We start from the raw sequence: 23952 nt of genomic DNA, 5'->3' as shown, positions 1-23952 counted from the left end.
TTTGCGACCAACCTTGATCGGTAATTAGCGACCAACCTTGGTCGGTATACTAAAACGACCACCAAAGTAGAGACCAAGCGTGTTTGGATGCGTTTTGGTCGGTAATTTTCCAAAACTGACCAACGTTGGTCGGTTTTTGTGGTCGCTAATTACCGAATTTCTAGTAGTGATCCCTGACTCTTTTCTCAATCATCTTTACACACTCATCTTACAATACCACATCCTCTACCTTAGTTGTCCTATCTGTATTATTACAACTCACATAAGGACTCTGCTATATCCCCTTCACTTCTACCACAGTAATAATGCACAATTCATCATAATACTTAGGGAGCTTAAGTGCCTTGTACACATTAAAAGTGATTTCCTCATCGCCAACTCTCATCTTAAATTTCCATTCCCTTACATCAATAATTGTTCCACCAGTAGCTAAGAATGGTCCCCCAATAATAATGGGCATTTCCTCATCTACCTCATAATCAAGAACAACAAAATCAGCAAGAAGAATAAACTTTCTCACCTCGAACTAACACATCCTCAATAATTCCTTTTGGCATAACAAGTGACATATTTGCTAACTGTAAAGTGATTGTATTGGGTCTAAGCACACCCCAATCGAAGTTTCTTGAACAAAGATGATGGCATAAAATTTATACTAGCCCCTAAATTACACAAGGCTCTACCAACTTCTTGTTTTCCAAGAGATAGAGGAATTGTGAAACTCCTAGGATCCTTCAACTTAGGAGGAAGTTTACTCTGAACTCTAGCACTGCACTCTTCATTAAGTGCAATTGTTTCAAACTCTGTATTTCTTATCTTGTCTACCATAATATTTCTGAGATAACTTGCATACTTAGGCACTTCCAGCAAAATTTCCACCAGAGAGAAATTCGCACGCACTTGGCTCAAAATATCTAAGAATTTCTTGTACTTAGCATCATCTTTTTTCTTCTACAGTCTTTGTAGAAATGGAGGTGGTGGCCTTGTCACAATTATTAGCTCTTATCCTTTGATTTCTTTCCCATTCTCCTCAACTGGCTTGGGAACCAATTCTACTTCAGGACTAGCCGTATACTTCTTTTTCTTTGGAACTTCTTCTAATACTCTTCCATTTCTCAAGGTAACCGCATTGACTTGAGCTTTAGGATTAGGCTTAGTATCACTAGGAAGAGCTCCAACTGGTCAAGTATTTTAGGCACTGTTAAGTTGTCCTATTTGTCGCTCCAAATTTCTCATCGTTGTTGCTTGGGCCTGCTGGTAAACCATTAATTTCTTCATCATCTCCTCAAGGTGACTCGTCGAGTTTGCATATTGTTTAGCCTGAGGTGGTCTATATTGTTGTTGAGGTGCTTGTGGCTTGTACTAATTTTGAGCACCTTGATTTCCACACCAAGAGAAGTTTGGGTGGTTCCTCCAATTAGGATTGTAAGTGTTCCCATATTGGTTTGTCTGGCCCCTATTTGTATTACCCACAAAATATACAGACTCTGGATTTGCTGGCATAGATTGCTCATATGACACTCTCCACATACTTCACAAAACAATTAAACTTGATGCACTTGATGTGCTTGTTTCTTGTTAATAACCAAGGTCATTTGATTGACTTGGTTGGTCAATGCGGAAATCTGCGCTGATAATGCATAGACGACATCTAACTCCAGAACCCCTGCACATTTTTGCACTGTGTGTCTGCCCATCTCTCCTTGCCAATCAGGATTGGTTTTGGAGAATTTGTTCAATAATGTATATATCTCATCGAATCTTTACTCCAACACTTGACCTCCAACTGCAGCATCTACCACAATGTTTGTCTCAGGATGTAGCCCTTCTATAAAAGTATGAGCTAACACTTCATTTGTCTGATTGTGATGAGGACAGTCTCTGAGCAGCCCCTTGAACCTCTCCTAAGCTGAGTATAAAGAATCCCCCACTTTCTATTTGAAGGCGGCTATCTCACGTCTGATCTTTGCAGTTTTGCCTGAAGGGAAGAACCTTGCCAAATATTTCCTTGCCAGATCATTCCATGATGTAATAGAATTAGTTGGTTCTGCCTTTATCCATTGCTTTGCTTCCCCCAACAAAGAGAATGGGAACAGTGTGAGCCTCACATAGTCTGGAGTGACTCCGTTAGTGATATAAGTATCACTAATCTCCAAGAAGTTTTGATGTGCTATTGTGGATCCTCCTGTGGAGTACCCATAAACTGCCCATTTGCATGTAGTAGCTGGATCATGCTCTGTTTCAGCTTAAAATGCCCAGTGATTTTGGACTTCACAATGTTGGAGGTGACATTAGCAATGCTAGGCATCGCCACCTCCTGAACAGCCATATGTTGCTCCTCTGCCATGTTCACAGGAAATTGAACAAGTGCCTGAAGATTATTTGTGTCCCTTGCTTCCCTTAACCTCCTGTGAAATGTTCTCTCAGGTTCGGGGTCAAAGCCTTGAAGTCTATCTTGGCTTCTGACCCTTCGCATTCAATCAAAGTTCGTGAAATTAGAGCAACAATCGAGTAAGGTTAGACTTGATGAAATAAACAATTATAGCTAAAACTAGAAAGTAGTCAATATTCAAGTCTCCGACAACGGCTCCAAAAACTTGTTGCTCCCAAACGCACACGCAAGTATACGTGGTCGTACAAGAAATAAAATGATAAGTCGAGTGTCGAACCCATAGAGACTTGTATTAACTTCTTACTAAATTCACCAAGATTGTTATTCAGTCAAGCCAATCCGAGTTCAAAAGTATGATTATACTAAACAATAATTCTAATTGGTAACTAAATTATCAAATAGCAAAATGGTTATTGTGTATTCAGTAGAGATGAATATTCCAGGGTTGTGATCGATTTACCAATACTATTGTGTTCTAGTTAACTCTCCCTTTCATACAATTCACTCATGGTTTCTAATTAATCATATAATTGTTCTCGTAGCCTTCTCCCGAAGTACTACTCTCCTATTCAAAATAGATTAACCTCTATATTCCTATGAAATCAATCTATTAAGAATGCATTAAGATTACGATATTTAATTAAGCACGGTGACTAGGTATATTTCTATCCTAATCATAAATCCCCCCTCCCTAGTTAAGATCGTGTGCTCTTCAGTTCTTCTCTAATCTAAATATGGCTTTCCCTAGCATAGCATAGATAGTAAATAGAACTTAACTATTGGCCAGACAATTAAGCAATTAATCACAGAATTGAATAAACAACCATATATGGGTAAATTGTAATTAAGGTTAAACCAACGTTGAACAACAATATTCATGGCTAAATCACAACCCCAGAACTACGGGTTTTAGCCACTTCTGATATTATCAAACAAATTTATAAGTGTTGGATAATTGAAAATACTAAGAAAATATGAAGAAAATTGAGATATCCTCGCTCCCAAATGTTCTCATGTGTATTCTCTCTTCAAAGTGGTGTCTCCCTCTCAAAATAGGCTTAGTCTTGCTTTTATACATATTGGATAGGTCTAGGGCCGAAATAACCTTGTCCCGAAAAAAGTTGGAGAAATTCCTGTCACCAGTGTCCAGGGAAGCATGTGGCGCTGGCCCTGGTGCTGGCAAATTGTACATTCTATAAACGGTGCCACAGGTGGCGTGGGGCGCTACCTGTGGCGCTGGAATTCAACATTTTCCATTTTTTCTCCATTTTGGTTCTAATCTCGCACCTTTCGCCCCCTATTGCCTCTGGATGGTTTCTACATATTAAAGCACCATGAATGAATATAAATCAATATATTTTACATCCGAAATCCACGAAACACGAGTAAACATGAGGTGATATACATATAAATATATATACTTTAAGCTAAATATCAATATATGGTTGAAATATTCCATTTTTATTTTTTCCTTGCGTATCTTTATCGTAGTATTGCTACTGTTTGTCTAACTTTGTGGTAACTACAAAAATAATATATAATTTATTTTCAATTTGAGCTCATTGAGAACAGGTTTTTTGGTACTTTCCACAATTTTGGTGATGAACTTTGAGTTGTGCGGTATTGATCTTTTTCAAAAACAACTTAGAAAATCCAGTGTTGCCCTATCTTTTTATCTCTATTTCTGAAAGAAGCTTCAGGCGAGGTGTTAGATCCACCGAACCCTCAACCCTGCCATTGCAAACAAAAATTTAAAAGGTTCTGTTGAATCTATGCTCTTTTTCCTTTTTCTTTATTATATAAGGATAAGGTAATTTGTAAGGTTGGATCCTTATTGAATTTGCTATCTTTGTTATGTGAAGAATAATTTATGTGGCATTGAATTTTGGCTATAATCACTCATTAGCATTCCATTCTTTGTTAGTATTTTGATGCATGCTGAAAGGGTCTTTTATTGTATATTTGTATACGGTAAAAATCAGTGGTCCAATTTTAATCATTAAGGCGCCTCGTAGAGACTGCCCCCAGAAGGCTCGAAGCTCAGCTCGGGGTTTCGACCTCTAATGGTTCTCAATGATCGACCTCGAGGCAGTGTAAACAATGATCGGCCTCTAGGCAGTGTAAACCAGCGGCTACGGTGAATCGATGTGAGGTTCCCAAGGCACGTGACTAGAGCTGACAAAGTCTATTAGGCTAGTTCAAACCCGTATCATGGCATTAAATGGTTGTACCAGTCCCATATCTTTGTAATAAATGCACTTGTACTATGTTTGGATTCCCCCTCATATATAAAGGGGATCCTTGTCATTTTGTAAGAGGATATTACAAACTACATCCAATACAAGAACATTCTCTGCTCTCTAACTCAAACATACTCTCTGTTTGATCCTATTACTTACATTTATTGTCTTGCTCATATTTGCTACATTTCATTAATTGTTCTTCATTTATTGCTCATTATTAGTCATAAAGAGCCACCATCAAATTTATCATAACTGTTAATCCTCCATCGACTGCCCTTAGCCGGGTATCCGACTCGACCTTGAGGCCCCGATTTCCATCCATTCGGTTTGATTATTACACTATCTACAAGCTATTATCCTATTTTCTAATCTTTCACTTAGCATTTATTGCCTAACAACTAGCATAAAAATAGATCACATATTTTTAGAACCACAAAATCAAATCTAATTGTTATTACATTTTCAAGGTAAACAGTTTGGCGCCTACCGTGGGGCTAAAAATAATAGTTATTATTTTCTTGTTGGTTTACTACATAATGCAAGTTAACTTTAACGCTTTTTCTTGTCCAAGAATCTTCATTTTAGGTCGAAATGTCTAACTCAGTGAGTGCATATGAAAATAACGGTCTTGAGGACCATAGAGAGAATGGTGTGGCTGTTCCAGGTATTGGCGCACCACCACTAAACCCTGAGGACGCGCCAAAGCCAATCCCCATGGATGTGGTCTCGCGCGATGCCCAACACGTCGATATAAGCTCCCACACTAACAGGAGAATACGACAAGGAGACCAATAAGAAGCCTAGAAAACCCCAGCATGGGAAGAACAAGAGGTTAGCCTTCACGTTATTTTTGAAATGTTACAGGCACAACAGCAGGCAATTGCTCAACTGCAAAGCCACCAAAAAACTCTAAGCACAGCAGCACCGGAAACAGCTCCTCGATCCGAACAGGTACTGGAAAGATCGAGTAACAATGGGGTTAGCAGTCAACCATGCTATTATGAAGATGCTCGAGGACCTCACAAAGAGGATCCAATCGGGCGAAAAAATGATAGAAGCCAACGATAAAAAGGTGGAGACCTACAACTCGAGGGTCGATCAGATCCCGGGTGTACCCTCGATCCTAAAGGGTGTTGATTCGAAGAAATTCGTGAAAAAGCCATTCCTGTCAGATGCTGCTCCAAAGCCCATCCCGAAGAAGTTCAGAATGCCCGACCTTCCAAAATATAACGGAACCTCGGACCCCAACGAGCACGTCATTGCTTACACTTGTGCAGTGAAGGGCAACGACCTAAAGGACAATGAGATCGAATCCGTCCTACTAAAAAAGTTTGGGGAGACACTCTCAAAAGGGGCGATGATGTGGTATCACAACCTAGCCCAAAACTCGATAGACTCATGTGCCATGCTGGCAGATTCCTTCATAAAGGCACATGCTAGTGCCATCAAGGTATCTACAAGGAAATCTGACGTCTTCAAAATCAAGCAAAGGGAGAACGAGATGTTGCAAGAGTTCGTATCTCACTTTCAAAGGGAACGAATGGAACTACCGCGGGTCTCCGACGACTGGGCAGTGCAGGCCTTCACTCAAGGTTTGAACGAGCGAAGCTCAGTAGCTTCGAAGCAGCTGAAGCAGAATTAGTCGAATATCCCACCGTGACTTGGCCGGACATCTACAACCGATACCAATCAAAGATCAGGGTCGAATACGACCAACTAGGAGTCCCCTCGGGCTCAGTATATCCTAGCAGGCTTCCGGCAAAGAAGCCAAACCAAACAAAGAAAGATACCAACCATACACTGAAGATAGAAGAAATGCCCCGAGGCGCAACATACCCAGCAATGACCGAAGGATGGATCGAGGACAGAATCCTCGGGGACTCATTAGTAGAGCTGGATTCGATAGGCACACAGGGCCAACGAAGGCACCCCACTTGTCGGAATACAACTTCAATGTCGACATTTCAGATATCGTATTCGCCATCAGTAAAATTAGAGATACCAGGTGGCCAAGGCCTATGCAATCAGATCCTTCGCAAAGGAACCATAACTTAGTGTGTGAATTTCATGGCACACACGGTCACAAGACCGAGGATTGCCGACAACTCCAAAAAGAAGTAGCCCGACTACTCAGCAAAGGTCACCTCCGAGAATTCCTTAGTGACCGAGACAAAAATTAATTCCGGGAAAGAGAGGCGACCAAGAAGAATGAAACAGATAAGCCACAACATGTTATCCACATGATCTTAGGAGGCATCTGTGATCCACAAGAACCCATGGTCAGGAGAAAAAAATATCCATCACCAGGGAAAAGCGAACTCGAGTATACATACTTGAGGACGCTCTCACCTTTAGCGACGAGGACATCAAGACCTTGTCTCAGCCTCACAACGATGCATTGGTAATCTCTTTACTTGTGAATACATTTCAAATTAAACATGTATTTGTGGATCCAGGTAGCTCGGCCAATATTATCAGGTCGAGGGTGGTGGAGCAGCTCGGACTGCTTGACCAAATCGTGCCCGCCTCTCGAGTCCTCAACGGGTTCAACATGGCGAGCGAAACAACGAAAGGGGAAATCACCCTCCCAGTCAACGTGGCCGGCACTATCCAAAATTCCAAATTCCATGTCATCGAAGGAGACGTGAGGTACAACGCCTTGCTCGGAAGGCCATGGATACACTGCATGAGAGCAGTACCATCAACCCTTCACCAAATGATGAAGTTTTCGACGAAGGATGAAATAAAAATCGTGTACGGGGAACAACATGCAACGAGGGAGATGTTCGCGGTACACGACATAGCACCGGTATCGATGCCTTCGATGTCGAAGGAACCACAAGACAAACAAACAGTGAAATAGCAATCACGAGACACATTCTCGGCTATACCCGAATAAAACAAACAAAGGATCGTGTCGTGTCCTCAGAGCAAATATTGAAGTCCTACCGAGGCTCAAAGCTCCATCGCCACTAAGGTATAACCATCTCCCTTTTTATTTACATTTTACACTAACCTTTATGCAGATGCCCGATCAGAACAATCGAAGCACCATACAGCTTGAATGCCTTAAGTTCCAAAAGCATACGTTGCACTCTTTTTCTTCGAACTGGGTTTTTATCCCAAGAAGGGTTTTACCAGCAAGGTTTTTTAATGAGGCAACATCCATATGCTACCTAAGGAAGACTTAACAAGTATTCAAGGCTCCTCTTCAATCAACCTCGAATACAGGGGGGCATCCCCCCGGAGGGTCACCTCCACGGAGAAGACAAGATGTGCTAAATGGGGTCTTGATAGGAAAATGATGTACCGGGCCAAACGGTCGAACGAACCGTGTCCATATAGAATAACCGAGCCCTTGGCAGCAAAAACGTGTATACTTGTACTAAGTAATCAAATAATACTTTCCCCTCCATCAAAGCATTTCACGTTTCAAAAGAGTTCAGTATTTTTTACAAAAATGGCTCCAGAGCCAAAAACGTGCCAAACACTCGGGGACTGGCGTCAAAAACTCGAAACCGTATGAGCCCCGGGTCAAAAGCTTCAAACTCATAAGCCCTCAATGAGGCAACGTCAAGTCTACAAAAATGGCTCCAGAGCCAAGAAAACTTTCAATGTCTCGGGGACTGCCGAGGCCATAAGACCTCATACGGGTTACCTCGACCTCGTAAGACCTTTATAAGGCAACACCAAAAACTGTAAGACCTCAAGCAAGGCATGAACCATATTTGCGCCAAGTAACCAAAATTGTAAGACCTCAAGCAAGGCATGAACCATACTTGCGCCAAGTAACCAAAACTGTAAGACCTCAGGCAAGGAATGAACCATACTTGTACCAAATAACCAAAACTGTAAGACCTCAAGCAATGCATGTAAAAATTATAAGACCATACAAAAAGGCATTACCCCGATCTAAAAGTTAAGGCTATATATTCGAACTTGTAAGACCCCTAAAAGGCATACCCTCAATATAGATGCCAAAACTACTTCATTCGGGAACTAAAAGGCTATGGCCAAAATAAATGACTACGGTTATAAGGCTTCGGCCAAACTAACGTGACTCGGGAACGCCTGACCGTCGCTATAAAATCACAAGCCTTCAATTACTTCGAAAGTACTCCGAAAAGAACCGGTTAAACAGGCTACCCTCGACATAGGCAAAAGAGCTTCGACCATGTCAGCTCCAAACTATAGGCTTCGAAACACTCAGCTACCGAGCAAAACCTCCCGAGCTGCTCGTTCATTGCCACATAACGACTCACAATCGAGGTTTTTATCGAACCGTCAAACAGTAAGGCAAACAAAATTTCAAAAAGTCCTTAACGAGGGAAAAATAAAGCCTATATTAGAGGCCGTACTGACCCAATGCGTAAGAGCCACTGTCACCAGCCCATATAAAGGATCGTACCAACCCAATGCGTAAAAGCCACTGCCGCCAGCCCATATAAAAGGTCGTACCGACCTAACGCGTAAAAGCCTAAGGGCCTGCTTTAAATTCAAAAACTTAAGGGTCAATGAGCTCAAGTCGAAACCCGACTCGGAGACTGAACCCAAAATAGTTAATTGAATATGCCTAAGAGCAAAAGCATAAGAGCTCAAACACCGGCTTATGCTAATAGGTCGTACCAACCAAACACATATGAGCCTACGGGCCAGCCCCATGAGCCCCAGGGTAATGACTTACAAACATCGAAGCAAAGGTAAGTGCACGAAAAATGAAACCGCAAGGCTTCCTTTTATACGTATGTGTGAAAAAAATACAAAGCTCCATTTACAATGTTCTTTAAAAGGCACTATACACAAAATCATAAAAGAAAGGCCTAATCTACATCCCCCTCCGGGACTATGTCCCGTCGGACCCTTTCTCGCTATCTTCGGCATTGGGCAGAAGGAACTTAGCATCATATTCGTCCGCTTTTGCCTGCTTTATCTCTTCCGAGAGATCGAAGCCCCTGGAATGGATCTCCTCGAGGGTTTCCCCCCGAGATTTATAACTAACATGCTCTTTGCTCCTACTCTCCCGGTCGAGAGCCCCTCTCAGCTCAGCTCAAGCGTCGGCAGCGTCTTGCAAATAGACGGCCACTTTCTTATCACCCTTAGTTTAGATCGCTTCGGCATCAGCCTGGGCATCCACAACTTCGGCCTTCATCTTCAGAAGCTCAGACTCGAGCCTTGTAATTGCGTTCGTTCGGACCGAGCTGTTCTCACGAGCATTGCGAAGTTGTACTTCAAGGGCGAAAGCCTTGGTCAAAGCATCCTTCTTAGCCGCAACCTGGGCGTCAACCCGAGCCTTTAGATCATTGCACTCGCACTTGGCTTGACCAACTTCGCTCCAAAGGCGTTCCAGGTCCTCTGTCTTTTTCTGCAACTGAAGTAAACAAAACATTAGCCTCAGAAGATAGAAGAAGAAACACGCACTCCCTTGGAACAAAAATTGCATGCTCCTCGAGGTAGCTTTCGTAGTTCAAGCTTCGACTCGCCTCATACCGCAAGTGTACCAACTCGTCTTCCCTTTCATCACAAAAAAGCCTGAAGGATTTCTCCCCATTCACGGCTTTTTACAGCCTGGCCTCACGATGAAGCAGCTCAGACTTGAGCTTGTTAAAAGCCTATGAAAGAGAAACTCGATAAGAGAGTAAAAATTGCAAAAAACTATAAAACCAATACGATCGGCCGAAACTCACCACAGAGTATAGCCACTGAGCTTCCTCAAATGTCAAGCGTGCATCTACTAATCTGGCTCCATCGACCCCAGTAGAACTGCTCCCGATTGGGATACGGTCGCTCGATATATGCGGCCCTTGGCTTCGAACATCCCTCGAAGTACCTTCGACGGGAGAAGAAGTCGGCGGTAGAGAACCCTCATTCCTCAAGGTACCTTCGAAGAGAAAAGAAGATCACCGCGGAGGAGGGACCATCTTTCTAAAGCCATAGATCTCGGGCGCTACAGGCTCGGCTGATACATCCTCTCTGAGCCTCCAGGCTGGGCTCGTCTTGCTATAAGCACCATCGCCCTGCGAAGGTCCTTTTTGCTTATTATTATTATTCCTCAGTCCCGAAGCTAACGATTCGTCTCCCTCTCCGAGAGGGCACGATCTCACCTCAAAGAACTCCCCAATACCTACGATGATGGAGCTAGTACACATAAAAAGAGAGTGCCTTTCAAAAAAGGAGCAAATCGCATAGCACGTACTGTGGTGTTTTGCCTCCTATCTACCGTTACACAAGGCTCTCCACTTATGTTCATCGTAAGTCGAGTGGGTCGCCAACTTCCAAGCCCAATCCATCAGGTCGGGGACCTCGTATGGCATCCATGGAATTGTTGCAGAAAGGGAAAGAAAGGCGCATTTATGGATCCCGCCTCCGCCATAAGCAAAACAACAAAGGCACAAGTGTACTACTTACATGTAAAATTCCATTCCTCAGGAAATGGAAGAAACTCCACGGGGATAATGTCAATAGTCCGTACTCGGACGAATCGGCTCATCCATCCTCGATCCCCATCTTCTTCATCATCGACAACGAAGGGCCTAGTGGATCGGCATCGTAGGGTTAGCAGGCCTCGGTGGTGAAAAGGCCGGTACAACCTGATGAGATGACTAAAGGTGAACTCAAGCCCTGCTTCCTCCGCAAAGAATCTCATCATCAATATTATCCTCCAAAATAACGGATGAACCTGTGCCAAGGTAACCCGATACTTTTGACAAAAGTCGAGCACAACCTTATCAAGGGGGCCCAGCGTAAAGGGGTACGTGTATACATTCAAAAAACCCTCAACATGATCCATGATGCTCTCTTTTGAGGAAGGTACCCGTAGTACTACCTTTTTCCCCCATCCACAATCTTTCCTCACTGACTCAAGGTGCCCCTCACCTATTAAAGAAACAAACTTCGAGGCATACTCCCAATGACCCTGAACATTGGGAGGTTTTTCTGACAGAAAGTCCCCCTCGAAACAAAATGTCCCGAGGTTGGCTCGCCTGGCACCAGCGGTGCACCACCAACCAGGCAGTGTAAACAATGATTGGCCTCGAGGCAGTGTAAACCAGCGACTACGGTGGATCGATGTGAGGTTCCCAAGGACGTGACTAAAGCTGACAAAGTCTATTAGGCTAGTTCAAATCCGTATCATGACATTAAATGGTTGTACCAGCCCCATATCTTTGTAATATATGCACTTGTACTATGTTGGGATTCCCCCTCATATATAAAGGGGATCCTTGTCATTTTGTAAGAGGATATTACACACTACATCCAATACAAGAACATTCTCTTCTCTCTAACTCAAACATACTCTCTGTTTGATCATATTGCTTACATTTATTGTCTTGCTCATATTTGTTACAATTCATTAATTGTTTTTCATTTATTGCTCATTATTAGTCATAAGGAGCCGCCATCAAATTTATCATAATTGTTAATACTCCATCGACTGCCCTTAGCCGGGCATCCGGCTCGACCTTGAGGCCCCGTATACACAAGATCGAAGCCCCGATTTCTAGTTATTCGGTTTGATTATTACACTATCTACAAGCTATTATCCTATTTTCTAATCTTTCACTTAGCATCTATTGCCTAACAACTATTATAAAAGTAGATTACATATTTTTAGAACCACAAAATCAAATCTAATTGTTATTACCATTTTCAAGGTAAACAATATTATAAATCTACAACTATACTTTGTATTAAATTTAGCAAGAAGTGAAGACATAACCTATTATTTTTTATGCAAGAGAAAAATAAATGAACATCCATTATTGTGTTTTTACATGGGAAGATTATTGATATCCAATAGAGGGGATGTTATCCACAACTTATTATAGAGAAGCTCCACTCAAAGTAGGAATTAGAATTATCAAAATAAAAAACGTGAGTCGATAGTAGATTGTCATAATAGGATTACTCCATTCATCTGTTTTTTGTTATTCACGAAAAATTCAGTATAATAGAGTCTATTAAAATTTGTAGCGCAAACAGAGTTTAGAGGTTAAAAGTATGTGTTTAAAGATTCTCTAAAATCACAGGCAGTTAGTAGCGCTCAAACTTTCATGATCCATTTTGGAACTCAATTTTCTTATGTTTGATTGGCTGAAATATTTTGGAAAATATTTTTTTATGAGCTCATTTTTCCCCAATTGGAGGAAAATATTTTCCTTATCAAGATTTCAAAACTCCTTCTCAACCTTCCTCATCCTCACCAACCCACCCCACCCCCTCTCTCCAAAAAAAGGTTTTTTAAAAAAAAAAATTCAGTTTTTCCGTTACCACCCACCCCACCCCCTCCCGCAAAAAAAATTATTTTTTTTACCTTTTTTTTTTGCAATTCTCAAATTTCAGTTTTTTCGTTACCACCCACCCTACTATCCCCTCCACCCCACCCCACCCCCACCCTCCCGAAAAAAAATATTTTTTAAATATATTTTTCAGTTTTAGTTTTTTTATTTATCGGTTTAAAGGTTCAAAATTTTACAAGTTCCAAAGTTATGAGTTCGGAGGTTTATGTGTTTGGAAGTTTACGGGTTTAGAAATTATAAAGTTTATGTGTTCGAAATTCTGCGGTTTGAAAGTTTATGAAATTTGTGGGTTCGGAAGGTTGTTGGTTTGAAAGTTTATGGCTTCATGTTATTATATCTAAATTGTTTATTAATACTCTTGAGAAGTTATTTTCCTTAATTTGCGTACTAAACACTGAAAAATGAATAAGATTACTACTTGTTTTCCAAAAAAAAATATTTTCTTAGTAAACATTTTCCACGGAAAACATTTTCCGTTATACCAAACACACCCTTAGTCTTTTATTTATTTTGGTTGAGTTTCAATATTCTAAAGAGCGAAAAGATGCGGCAATTTTGCTCTTTATTCATGAATATGAGGACGTCTTATTTGATCTTTTAGCTTTTGACTTCCAGGTGTTTCAGTTTTGTAGTTGCTCCTCTCTCATGTTCCGACTGTCCTATGGTATATATTTTGAAACAATGAAAATAAAATGCAAGAAGGAACATTTCACTTCTGCCAGAATCTTTCTTGAGCTGCATAATTAGTATTTATATTGTTGTTTCCTGAAGTAGGCAGTACAATTGCTTATTTAAGCTCTTCTAGTGTATATGAAAGCATAATCAAATACCAATGCACAAGATAGTGAATTTACTCATTTAGGATTAGAAGCGAAAATTTTGTTATCATTTACCTATTTTGGCTCTTGGTACACTCTTTGACATGCAAAATAAGTGGAAAAATGATAAACACATTATGCTACTACCATATATATGAAATACATTATTTCAGTTTATCGCGGATGGAGAATGAAGGCAACATTATTACTATTGGTGTGTATTGTCTGAAAAATATCGGTAATGGTTTTGAGAGAGAACTAAAGGAGAAAAGAGTGTTAACGGCTTATCCCTTGGCCATATTCAACTTTGTAATGCTTCTGGTTTGCAACATGATCTGGTTTGTGAATAGTTAAAATTAAACTTGATAGCTCATATCCCTTAGAATAAGTAGTGAACCTTTATTACGTATTTAGTAAGTGCAGTTTATAAGTACAAATTAGTAGAGTTCAATAGCTACTGTTTGAGCTTCTCTTTTTGTACAACAGAAGATTCTTTTAGTTCTATATTGTGAACCTTGAATGTTAGATGATGTGGTATCAATATTTTTACGTATACTTTAAACTTATCCAGTACTCGATCAGTCTGAACGACTGAACCTCACTGAAACTTGACGTTTTGTATGCGCAAATCGTTCCTCATTCAGTTCATTCTTCCTTAGAGTATTCCTAAAGTCTAGCTGCATATTGTTGGGCTGGTGCTTAGCACATGCAACCTCAAATGTCAGACAATATTTTTGTAAAAATATAAATACTTTTGACCTCCTACAAGTTTGGCCGAGTGCCAACACATATAAAAAAGGCTCCTCTTTCTACTATTCCCCCTATCATTTGACCGTTCAAATTACTCATTTTTGTTCGATATTGAACTGGTCCAAATTGACTTTGTGCTTTTTATTGTACAAAGTACAAAGTCACTTTACTAAAAATATATTTTTATTTTTATTTGTTCATCTTAACAAATCAAGAGAAAGATAAAAAAACATTCCTGTTTTACGCACTACTAGAAAAATGCAAATTTCTCAGGGAAATTTCCCACAAATATATTATCAGTAGCAGTTCCCACAAAAATATAAAAAAATTCAATCGAAAATGAAAAAGATTTCTTTTACCTTTTTTAAAAAAAAAAAACGTTCCCACAAACTATAGGTGGGAATTAGTTGGCGCAAAAAAGCGCGTAATTTGTTTCCCACCAAATTAATGGGAATGTCATTAAAAATAATATTATTAAAATCTACCCAGTGAAACAGTGGGAACCTAAGATAAAAATTATTTTAATATTCCCACTGATACAGTGGGAAGCTCAAATTTCGAAAACCAGCGGGCTTAAAAAATATTTCACCAAAAAATCGGGAGCTTAAAAATTATTTCACCAAAAAAATTAAATTTATATAAGACAATTCCCACAAATTTACCCAGTGAATAAGTAAGAAAGTATTTTCTATTACAAGTAATACACATATAAAGAAGCTAAAGGATGGAACAAAGACAACTTGGATCGAGCCACGAGCCGAAACAACCTATGTAAGATTTTAAGTTACTTTTTAATACTTTTCACTAATTAAATTTGTTCATATAATAGTTGTAACTTTTTTGCAGAATACTTTCAAACAATCCCTGGAGGAGTTCATTCAAAGCCAACCAACTGATGGTCAAGGAAAGCCAATCCAACCATCTCAGGAGAATTATATGGACTTGTGGATTAAGGCGGCTGGTGGCGTACATAAGGGAAGAGTATACGGCCTTGGATCAGAGTTTAGTTCTAGTCGTCGGTCTTTTGGATCTGGTGGCTCTTCTTCCTTAATGTCCTCGATCAATCGGGATGAGTTTGAGCTATTGAATAAAAAAATAGCAGAGATCGCTGAGTTGTATGCACAGGAAAGGGTTGTGCGAGAGGAGGAGGCAAAGTGAAGAGAGGAAGAAGATAGGCGGAGGGATGCTGCATTTACACGTGTCACTGGTGACGTTTAAAGCCTCAAGGCCCAGCTAAATTACCTCTTAGCATCTGGTGCATTTTCTTTACCACGTTCTCCATCACGCTCTAATAAGACTAAGGAGTAGTTTCTTTTATTAATCTGATTTTGGGTGGGACTATGATGTTGGATATTATGTATCAATTGGATAAGATTGAATGCTAAATTTCTTATTTGAATGTTTAGTTGCATTATTGGTTTCTAGTATTTTCAGTTTTGGTTGGTTGTTATTTAATGAAATAGATTGGAAGATGGTGATTTTTGTGTGTGAATGTTTAATTGTATTTAGGTTGTTGGTGGTTGTATTTTTTGTTTAGCAGGTGGTACAGTATAAAAAGCAGCATTGTGCACAAAAATAATTTCCAGATTTCCCACGGAATTGTCACTGATTCCGTGGGAAAGTTTGTCACTTTAGTTACAGAACTTGCATATTTCCCACTGATATCGGTGGGAAAGTTCATGCTTTTTTTTCAGAATTTGCATATTTCCTATGGTTATCAATGGGAAAGTTCATACCTTATTTCTAGTTCCCCGTGCATTTTTCCATCACTTCCCTGGCTTATGTATTAAAATTAATAAAAATTACTAATAATATTTGTGAGCACGTGATTTTTGCCCTATACGAATTACTCCCAAAAATTTCAAAACAAAATAATTTTTCCATTATTTGCGATTTTTGTGGATTTTAGTGGCATTTTCTGTTACTATGTGAATATTGTCTGTGCCTGTTTATTTTATTTAGTAATGAAAAATACAAAAATATGTTGTAATTGCATTTAGGATTTAATTTGACATTTTTGAATTAATTAATAATTAGGTGTTTTATAAAAATGAAAAAAAATCACAAAAATAGTTTATTCTTGTTTTTTTTATTTTAGTCTTGAATTTTAGTAGTTTTTCCTTTGATTTGGTACTTAATTAATTGGGTTAATTATTATCTAGAGATAATTAAGTTAATTTGGTGGAATAATTTGGTTTAGGGATCAATGTAGGATTTAAATTAATTTTGAGAAGAAAATAGTTTGGAAATAAATAGAAAGGGAAAAGAATTCTTGGGCCAATTTAATTTAATCCCCAGGCCCAAATCAAATACACCTAATACCCAACCAAAACCAGCCCAAAAACCATGCCATACCCGGTCCATTCAATTCAGACCTCAAAGACGACTCAAACGACGTCGTTTTAGTGTCAACCAATCTCAACCGTCCATTCCACACATCCAACGGCCAAGACTTAACCCATTACCTGTTTAACCCTACCCTGAACCGTTTCCCCCTAAATCCGCTCCAGCCTCTAATCCTAATAAATGACACCGTTCAGATTAATCAAATAATCCAAGCCGTTGATCTCGTTTGATCGAACGGCCTGGATTTAACATCTCCCCCTAGCATATAAAATAGACTTCGCCCCCTCATAACCCCCTATCTCATCGCTCATCTTCCTCACCCAAACCCTAGAGACCAGCCGCCACCATTCCCCACCGCCTTACGGTGGCGGCGCCGACCCCAAATCGCCCCGAAAATACACCCCAGAACCCCATTTATCTCCTCTTTCATAATCCGTAGTTAGTTTCCTTCGAACACTCTTAGAACGTTTCGAATCTTGACTTTAAGCTATGAACCCTAGCAGCCGCCACCATTCACCCTAGCCTTCCGGTGGCAGCGCCGCCTCCAACCCCTCCCAAATTAACACCTTGAAGCCACCTCACTCCCCTCTTCCCTAATCCACAATCCATTACCCTCGAATCAAACCAGAACTTGTCGAATATTAAATCTAAGTTTTAAACCTAAAACTGCAAAGTCATGTTTTATTGATGCTTTAAGCTAATTTTGATTTTAGTTGTGTGTTCTTGATAAGAACACACAGTTAAAATCAAATTTTGGTTTAAAAATGAAGATTCGAAGTTTTTTTTCAATTACTATTGACCGATGAGTTTCTGTCTGTTTTTCTATATTTATATTTTATTAGTATTATTCTGATATTCGTCTTCCTCGTCTCTTTTTCTTTTTTTGGTCAATTTCAATTGAAATTCGATCAGTTCTTTGGTATAAATTATTTCTGTTCACTGTTGTTTCTTTAAGATTGGTTTTGTGGATTTGTTTCGTATAATTAGGATATCAACTTGTTTTAAGATTGTGAAATTGTATCTCATTTAATCACTTAGTCAGAATAATTAGGATTAGTTCAATAGTTTGGTTTAACTTCTTGTTTAATTATGTTGATAAGAACTGATTAATATAAGTATAATTCAAGTGTTTACCTACTTAAGAAGCTTCTAATAGTGGTAGGGTTGGGATTGCAATAGCTGTTTAAATTAAGAAAGCACTAAGCTAGTGGGTAGTTAAAAATAAAAAGGTGAATTGATAATGGAGGATACACTAAAATGAATGCCTATAAAAAGGCTGAACTTGAGAGGTGTTAAGGGACACAGACAAGAGAGATTCTGAAATACTGGAAATGAAGAAGAACACTTTTTGAAAAATACTAAAAGAAATATTGAAGAGATTTTGAGAGAGTTAAAAATTCCCAGAAAATACAGTATACTACAAATGAACTACTGTTCCATTGATCTTCCTTTGAATCTGGAGGTTTTTGGCATTTCGAAACAGTTTCTAATTTCTCTTTGGTATCGAAGAAATGGTTTAAAAGTGATTTTTGAAAGTTCTGGGTGGAGTTCTGATGCCTGGTTACTATTCCATTGGATTTCACAAATCGATTCATTGTTCAACTGGTTGAATCTGGGCTTTACTGCTCCTGCTGCCTATTTTTTTCCTTGCTGAATCAATTCTGCTGCTGCCTACTGATCCCTCACTTCTTCTTGCTTTCCCTTTATTCCTAGGTATCTCTTTCGAAACATGAATGGAAATAAAGTTTGTTTAGGCTATTGTGTGAAGATATGTAATTCCAGTTGAAGAAATGGACCATTGTTACTTCTCTGTTGCGTTACCAGTTTCTTTTCAAGTTCGTTGCATTTTGTTTTATGTTTTTTCCTAGCCAAGTTTTCCCATGTATAGTTAATCATGTAATCAATACTGCATATTTATCTTAAGATTACATATGGGTCTTGTTTTGAATGTAGTCAATTCCAAAATCTCTTAAGATCTTGCGTAATATGTATTAACTGAGGACTTTGATTCTTTAGCTTGATTGTGAGGTTGGTTGGTTTTTAAGTGTCTTTTCATAGGTATGGGTTATGTACTTACAAGTTTAAATCATTCATGTTTGGACTGATGAATCTGAGCTAAGTCTGTTTATCCCGTCAATCATGTGTTCAGATTCGCCTATATATATAGTTTGAAGTATAGTTTATTGATTTAGCTTGAAGTATAGTTTATTGATTTCAGAAGTTTGTAACTTAGTATTGCCTCTATTCATGCATAGCCCCTTTGGATTTTAAATGGAATTTGAATTTGAAATCAGAGTTGAGAATCTTTGAATTTGGCTTAACTCTTTGCACTTGGTTTTCTTTAGAAAGTCTCGAGCCATATAGTTTTGTTAAGAGTGCTGGTCTGAAGTTGGAATTTTGCATGAATTTAGGTCTTTGAACCTTGTTGTTAAATGATGCATAATTTGTATAAGGCCCGTGACTTCACTAGGAGTATATTTCAACATAGAATGTATGTGGTGTCCAAGTGTGCTTTGCATGTGATTAAGGAAGTCAATATTTGGTTCATGTTCAAAGATTTTATGAAAGATGTAGTGTTCCCTCATTTGTTAAGGTTGACGCATCAAATTGGGTTGTCAGCATCAGTCCTTTTGCGCCAAACTCCCTCTCCCCCTTTATGCATTTTCGGTTCTCGATTTATGCCGCATTGTGAGCCCAATGGTGCTCATGTTTGTTAAGTAATAGGCCATTAGCAATTGGGCTTCAGGCCAGGCCAACCCTTGGAATAAAATAGAACGGATTCCGTGTGTTGTTTTCTTTGATTAGCAAATTAAGTTTAAACTTTAGACGAAAGTAATTATAATTTCTTTAAGCCTTTCCTTAATTAATTAATTGGGCTCTTGAAAGTGCGCCATATTAGGCAAGATGTAGTTATGGCCCTCAAAAGCGTAGTTTGAATTTCCTTTAGAAAATTAGAATCGAGGTGCGCAGTGCCAAATAAAATCTCAAAATGTATGACCCTCATATAATTAATATAATTAATACTAACTTTTTTAAAACCGGGGTGTGCCATCAATTGAATTTTTCATGGCCTCCGCAAATTTCTTTTGTTATTTTGAACGATCGTAATTTGCTTTAGGACCGATTTAGATTAGTATTGTGATTATGTATACGCTCGCGTAACATAATTGCAAATTTAACTCTAAAAAAAGGGACTCGAGGGATGCGTTCGCGCAGCTTCAACTAAAATTTTCTTAAATAAACAAAGCGTTATTAATTGTGGACACGTTCGCGTGACATGATTTTTTATGTGCCAAAGGGAAAGAGTATACGTACGCGTAACTCAATTCTTTATTTACGAATAAATCAAGTGATTTAAAAAGCGTTTTAATAGTTGAAAAATGCACACAGGTTTGAAAATGTTTTAAAATCAGATAATTAGGCCAATAATAATAGTTGAGCAACCGTGCTAGAACCACGGAACTCGGGAATGCCTAATACCTTCTCCCGGGTTAACAGAATTCCTTACCCGGATTTTTGATTCACGGACTGTTAAACAGAATCAATTTTTCCTCGATTCGGGATTTGAACCGGTGACTTGGGACATCATAAATTATCCCAAGTGGCAACTCTGAATTTTAATTAGATAATCTCATTTCGAATAATGTCACTTTAATTGGGAAAACTCCCTTACACCCTTATGGGGGGTGTAGATAAAAAAGGAGGTGTGACAATATTTCTCACTGATTGTTGGTGGGAAACTTCATTATTTTTCCTATTAAATTTTCTCTGGGAAAACCGTGGGAAATTTCCCACTTCTTCTCTGGGAAGATATTTCCGACCAAACGTTTTCCTGATGACTCGTTTTAGTGGGAATGCGGTGTGAAAACTCGATTTTCCCACTAGTTTCCCATTGATTTCGCCGTGGGAAATCCATGTGTTTCTAGTAGTGATGTCTACTCATTTCACAAATTTTTTTCCAAATTTTTTTGAAATACTATTATTATTATAAGTATTATGATAAAATATGTACTTTATTTATTATTTCTGAAGTGAAATGTAAAATTAATTGTGAACAACTAAAAATAATCGAAAGGAGTAATAAGAAGAAATATACACCCACTTATTAGGTTCCACTAATTTCTTCGTTAGACATATGGTTCCGTCGCTAGGATTGTACAAGAAAATTTGGAAAAAACTAAATCTAACCAAAAGATCGAATGAAACCAACCAATAACTCGACGTATCATCTGGCTTGATTTTCTTTTAAATTTACAAAAGAGAAAAAAAGATTATGAGTCCGTTTGAATTAGCTTAAAAAAAGTTGCTTTTCAGCAGAAATAGCTTTTAAGCCAAAAAACAATAAGTTAGAGTTGTCAAGCTTCTTGCTTTTGGCTTGTGTTAAGCAGTTTTTAACTTATTTTAAGCAATTTTAAATTTCACCAAATATTGAAAAAAGCTAAAAAGAGCTTAAAAGCTGATTTGACCAGCTTAAAAGTCAATCCAGACACCCTCTATATATGATTGGGTTTGGTATTAGTTTGAAAAAAAAAGTTGTGGGCCACATTGCGATTGAATCATGTTATTTGATTATCTTATTCATTATACCCAAGTGCGATGTGTTTATTTCAACTAATAGTGTCATATGGATGAATTTTATTTTGTGGCACACACAACTAATACTAATTGTATGAAATCTCTTTTTTGTCTCAGAATTTTGTGAACTCAGAATTTTGTGGAGCCAAAGGTATAAGATATAGATCCAGAAATTTATAAGATTAAAAGAGGCCACATACAACTAATCTCAGTTGTATAATGCACATCATAAAACTTTTCTATCACAAGTATAAGTGATTAGTTGAAAAGGTTTTAAGTGAGAGGGCCAACTTTACAAAAATGTGCAATTGGATGTCAATTGCTTATTCGTCCAAACAAATAGTAACAAGTGAAACTAAACAAAGTTTAAGAATCTAATTGAAATAAAGAGAGAACTGTAGGTACCAAAAACGAAATTTTACTAGAACCCAAGATGAAAAAGCCCTAAAACCCTCTCCTTATATCTTGCACTATGGACCCAGAACTCAGCAGCTGAATCTCACCAATTCTGCTCAAACCCTAACTAACCTCCTCCTCTTTTCTGGTGTTCTTCTTGTGTGTGTATGCGTAATTTGCAATTTGTTTTGTGAACTCAATATTGAAATAGCAATGCCTCTTTGAGTAGCCATATGAACAGACGTTTTGTTTTATTTCATATCTGGCTTAGTTAGGAGGCAGAAATCAAACTCCGTGAACCCAAAAGATTAGATCTTTTGGAACTCGCTTATATCAAAGCCTTTTGAGTGGACTCTTTGTTATTTTTCATCAATTGTCCTTAAAGCAGCTTTGGACATTTTGTTTACCCCTTCAACTCTATTATTAATTTTTTCGAGATTTATGCTAATTATTATCTACATACGCACGTAAATCTTACTTTATGAAATGGCACTTTTTAGTTTTAGATAGTAATTAAATGAATTGCTTACTAGATTTGTATATACTAATGGAGTAATCTTTATTCCTTCGAAAGTGTCACTTTGGAGAATCTAATTGTTTGTGGGATTGCCAATTAGATTGTTCAATTTTTGCATCAAATGGTATTTTTGACTGAATTGCTAATTAAATTGCCTCAAGAATTCCTGGATGGTTTGGTGGAAAAATCCATTTGGTTCAGACAGGGGCAGATGGTAAGAAAGAACAAATGATGAGATGAAAGTCTCAGAGTTGTTCTTTCTTGAATTAGTTTGAGGGATAGGAACGATTTCTTTCCTCTCTGCTGTTCCTTTCCTATAGGTAATTTCAAACATTTATATTTTTTGATAAATAAAAATGTATCAACTCTTTAATTTTAATTGCTGGTTTAGCGGCATTTAGAGAGAAGATCAATGATGAAATGCTTCCTGAGACCAGCAATATAAATTATTGTAGTCGATCATCTGACCAAGTGGGCCTTTTTGCCACCGGCCTCTCTTTTGTCAAGATCTGATACATTCTAATTCTTGCAATTTTGGTTTTGTTCTTTTATAAAAAATGGTACTACATAATAGGAGGCAGATGATGATTTATATTATTTGGGCTGATTACACCATGATGCTCCAAATTCGAGCTTTTTAAAACTGATGCCACCCCATTAACTTTTATTTTTTCTTTTGCTTTGTCGAATCATCTATTTTTATACTTTAAAAAGAGAGGAAGAAGCATCCTCATTAAGCCAAATGGCATTATCATAATAAGTCACTTGGCACTTTAGGACAAATTAGTTATTTTAGATAAAATTAATTTCTCTTTTTAAATTTTGAATTTGAAAACAATCAAGTAGGTATTCTATATTTAAAAAAAGTAGTTTCTGTATTTTTTAAAAAGAAAACGTCATTCCTATGTTACGTATTCTATACTTTAAAAAAAATTAGTATCTACATTTTTTAAAGAAACGAACAATTAATTAGGTATTCTATATAAAAAAAAAAAGAGTAGTTTCTACCTTTTCTAAAAGAAATTGCCTTTACATTTTGAAATCTTAAAGAACGGCAATTGGGAATGATATTTTCACCTATTTGCCCTAAAAATTTCTTCCTTTAAATTCGGCACTCCAATGCCACGATGTTTCACCACGATTTTAACTTCTTACCCATGAACTCTTCTACCTCGGATTCCAGTAACATGATTTCAAATTTTTGTCAAATCAATTCTAAAATTAGTTACTTTTACAGTATTTATATCTCTTCTTCAAATGGATCTACAACTTCTCATACCAAATTCAGTTTGAAAAAAATGAATATGCATATGGAAGCAGAAAGGGGCTAAATATTGCTCGCGTAATAATGGTATAAACTTTTATCACTATATACAGATTTGTACGATAAAATCATATACTATTGTTCTTAAAGTTACAAACAATTAAAATTGATCATGACTTTTGATAACAGATAAATTTGATTGTTATGAAGTCTTTTTAATCCATTGCAATTGTCCTCTGTCTTTTTTCTTTGGCGTAAATTAAATATACTCTTTTAACTTGATTTGGCTTTGTAATTGCTTGTTTATTATGCCCAAAAGTTCAGATATGTTTCTAAGTCTATTTAACATACATA

At 38.0% G+C, this 23952-nt stretch overlaps 1 protein-coding gene and 2 non-coding genes across 3 annotated transcripts; 2 read left to right on the top strand and 1 right to left on the bottom strand.

Moving 5' to 3' along the window:
* Window positions 1-274: 274 nt before the first annotated feature.
* LOC107767902 (uncharacterized) lies at window positions 275-828 on the bottom strand. Its single transcript, XM_075255269.1, has 2 exons — window positions 672-828; window positions 275-468 (listed from the first exon to the last, which is right to left on the bottom strand). Exons 1-2 carry the CDS (start codon window positions 826-828, stop codon window positions 275-277), a joined length of 351 nt encoding a protein of 116 aa, XP_075111370.1.
* A 21249-nt stretch (window positions 829-22077) lies between these two features.
* LOC142182432 (small nucleolar RNA U19) lies at window positions 22078-22217 on the top strand. Its single transcript, XR_012711261.1, has one exon. It is a non-coding gene; the product is annotated as a small nucleolar RNA U19 (small nucleolar RNA).
* A 692-nt stretch (window positions 22218-22909) lies between these two features.
* On the top strand, window positions 22910-22987 carry LOC142182463 (small nucleolar RNA SNORD36). The gene has a single exon (XR_012711282.1). It is a non-coding gene; the product is annotated as a small nucleolar RNA SNORD36 (small nucleolar RNA).
* The last annotated feature ends 965 nt before the right edge of the window (window positions 22988-23952 follow it).

The sequence above is a fragment of the Nicotiana tabacum genome, chromosome 6 (assembly GCF_000715075.1).
Source record: "Nicotiana tabacum cultivar K326 chromosome 6, ASM71507v2, whole genome shotgun sequence".
NCBI lineage: Eukaryota > Viridiplantae > Streptophyta > Magnoliopsida > Solanales > Solanaceae > Nicotiana > Nicotiana tabacum.
The sequence above is the reverse complement of the archived record's forward strand: the minus strand, read 5'-3'. Positions and strand labels throughout refer to the sequence as shown.

What these genes read in the sequence shown, in the direction of transcription:
- LOC107767902 (XM_075255269.1), bottom strand. Translation starts at nt 828, where the DNA reads ATGGTAGACAAGATAAGAAATACAGAGTTTGAAACAATTGCACTTAAT. An exon ending in AGAAGTTGGTAGAGCCTTGT is followed by an intron (nt 469 to 671) that starts GTAATTTAGGGG and finishes ATTATGAGGTAG; the next exon opens with ATGAGGAAATGCCCATTATT.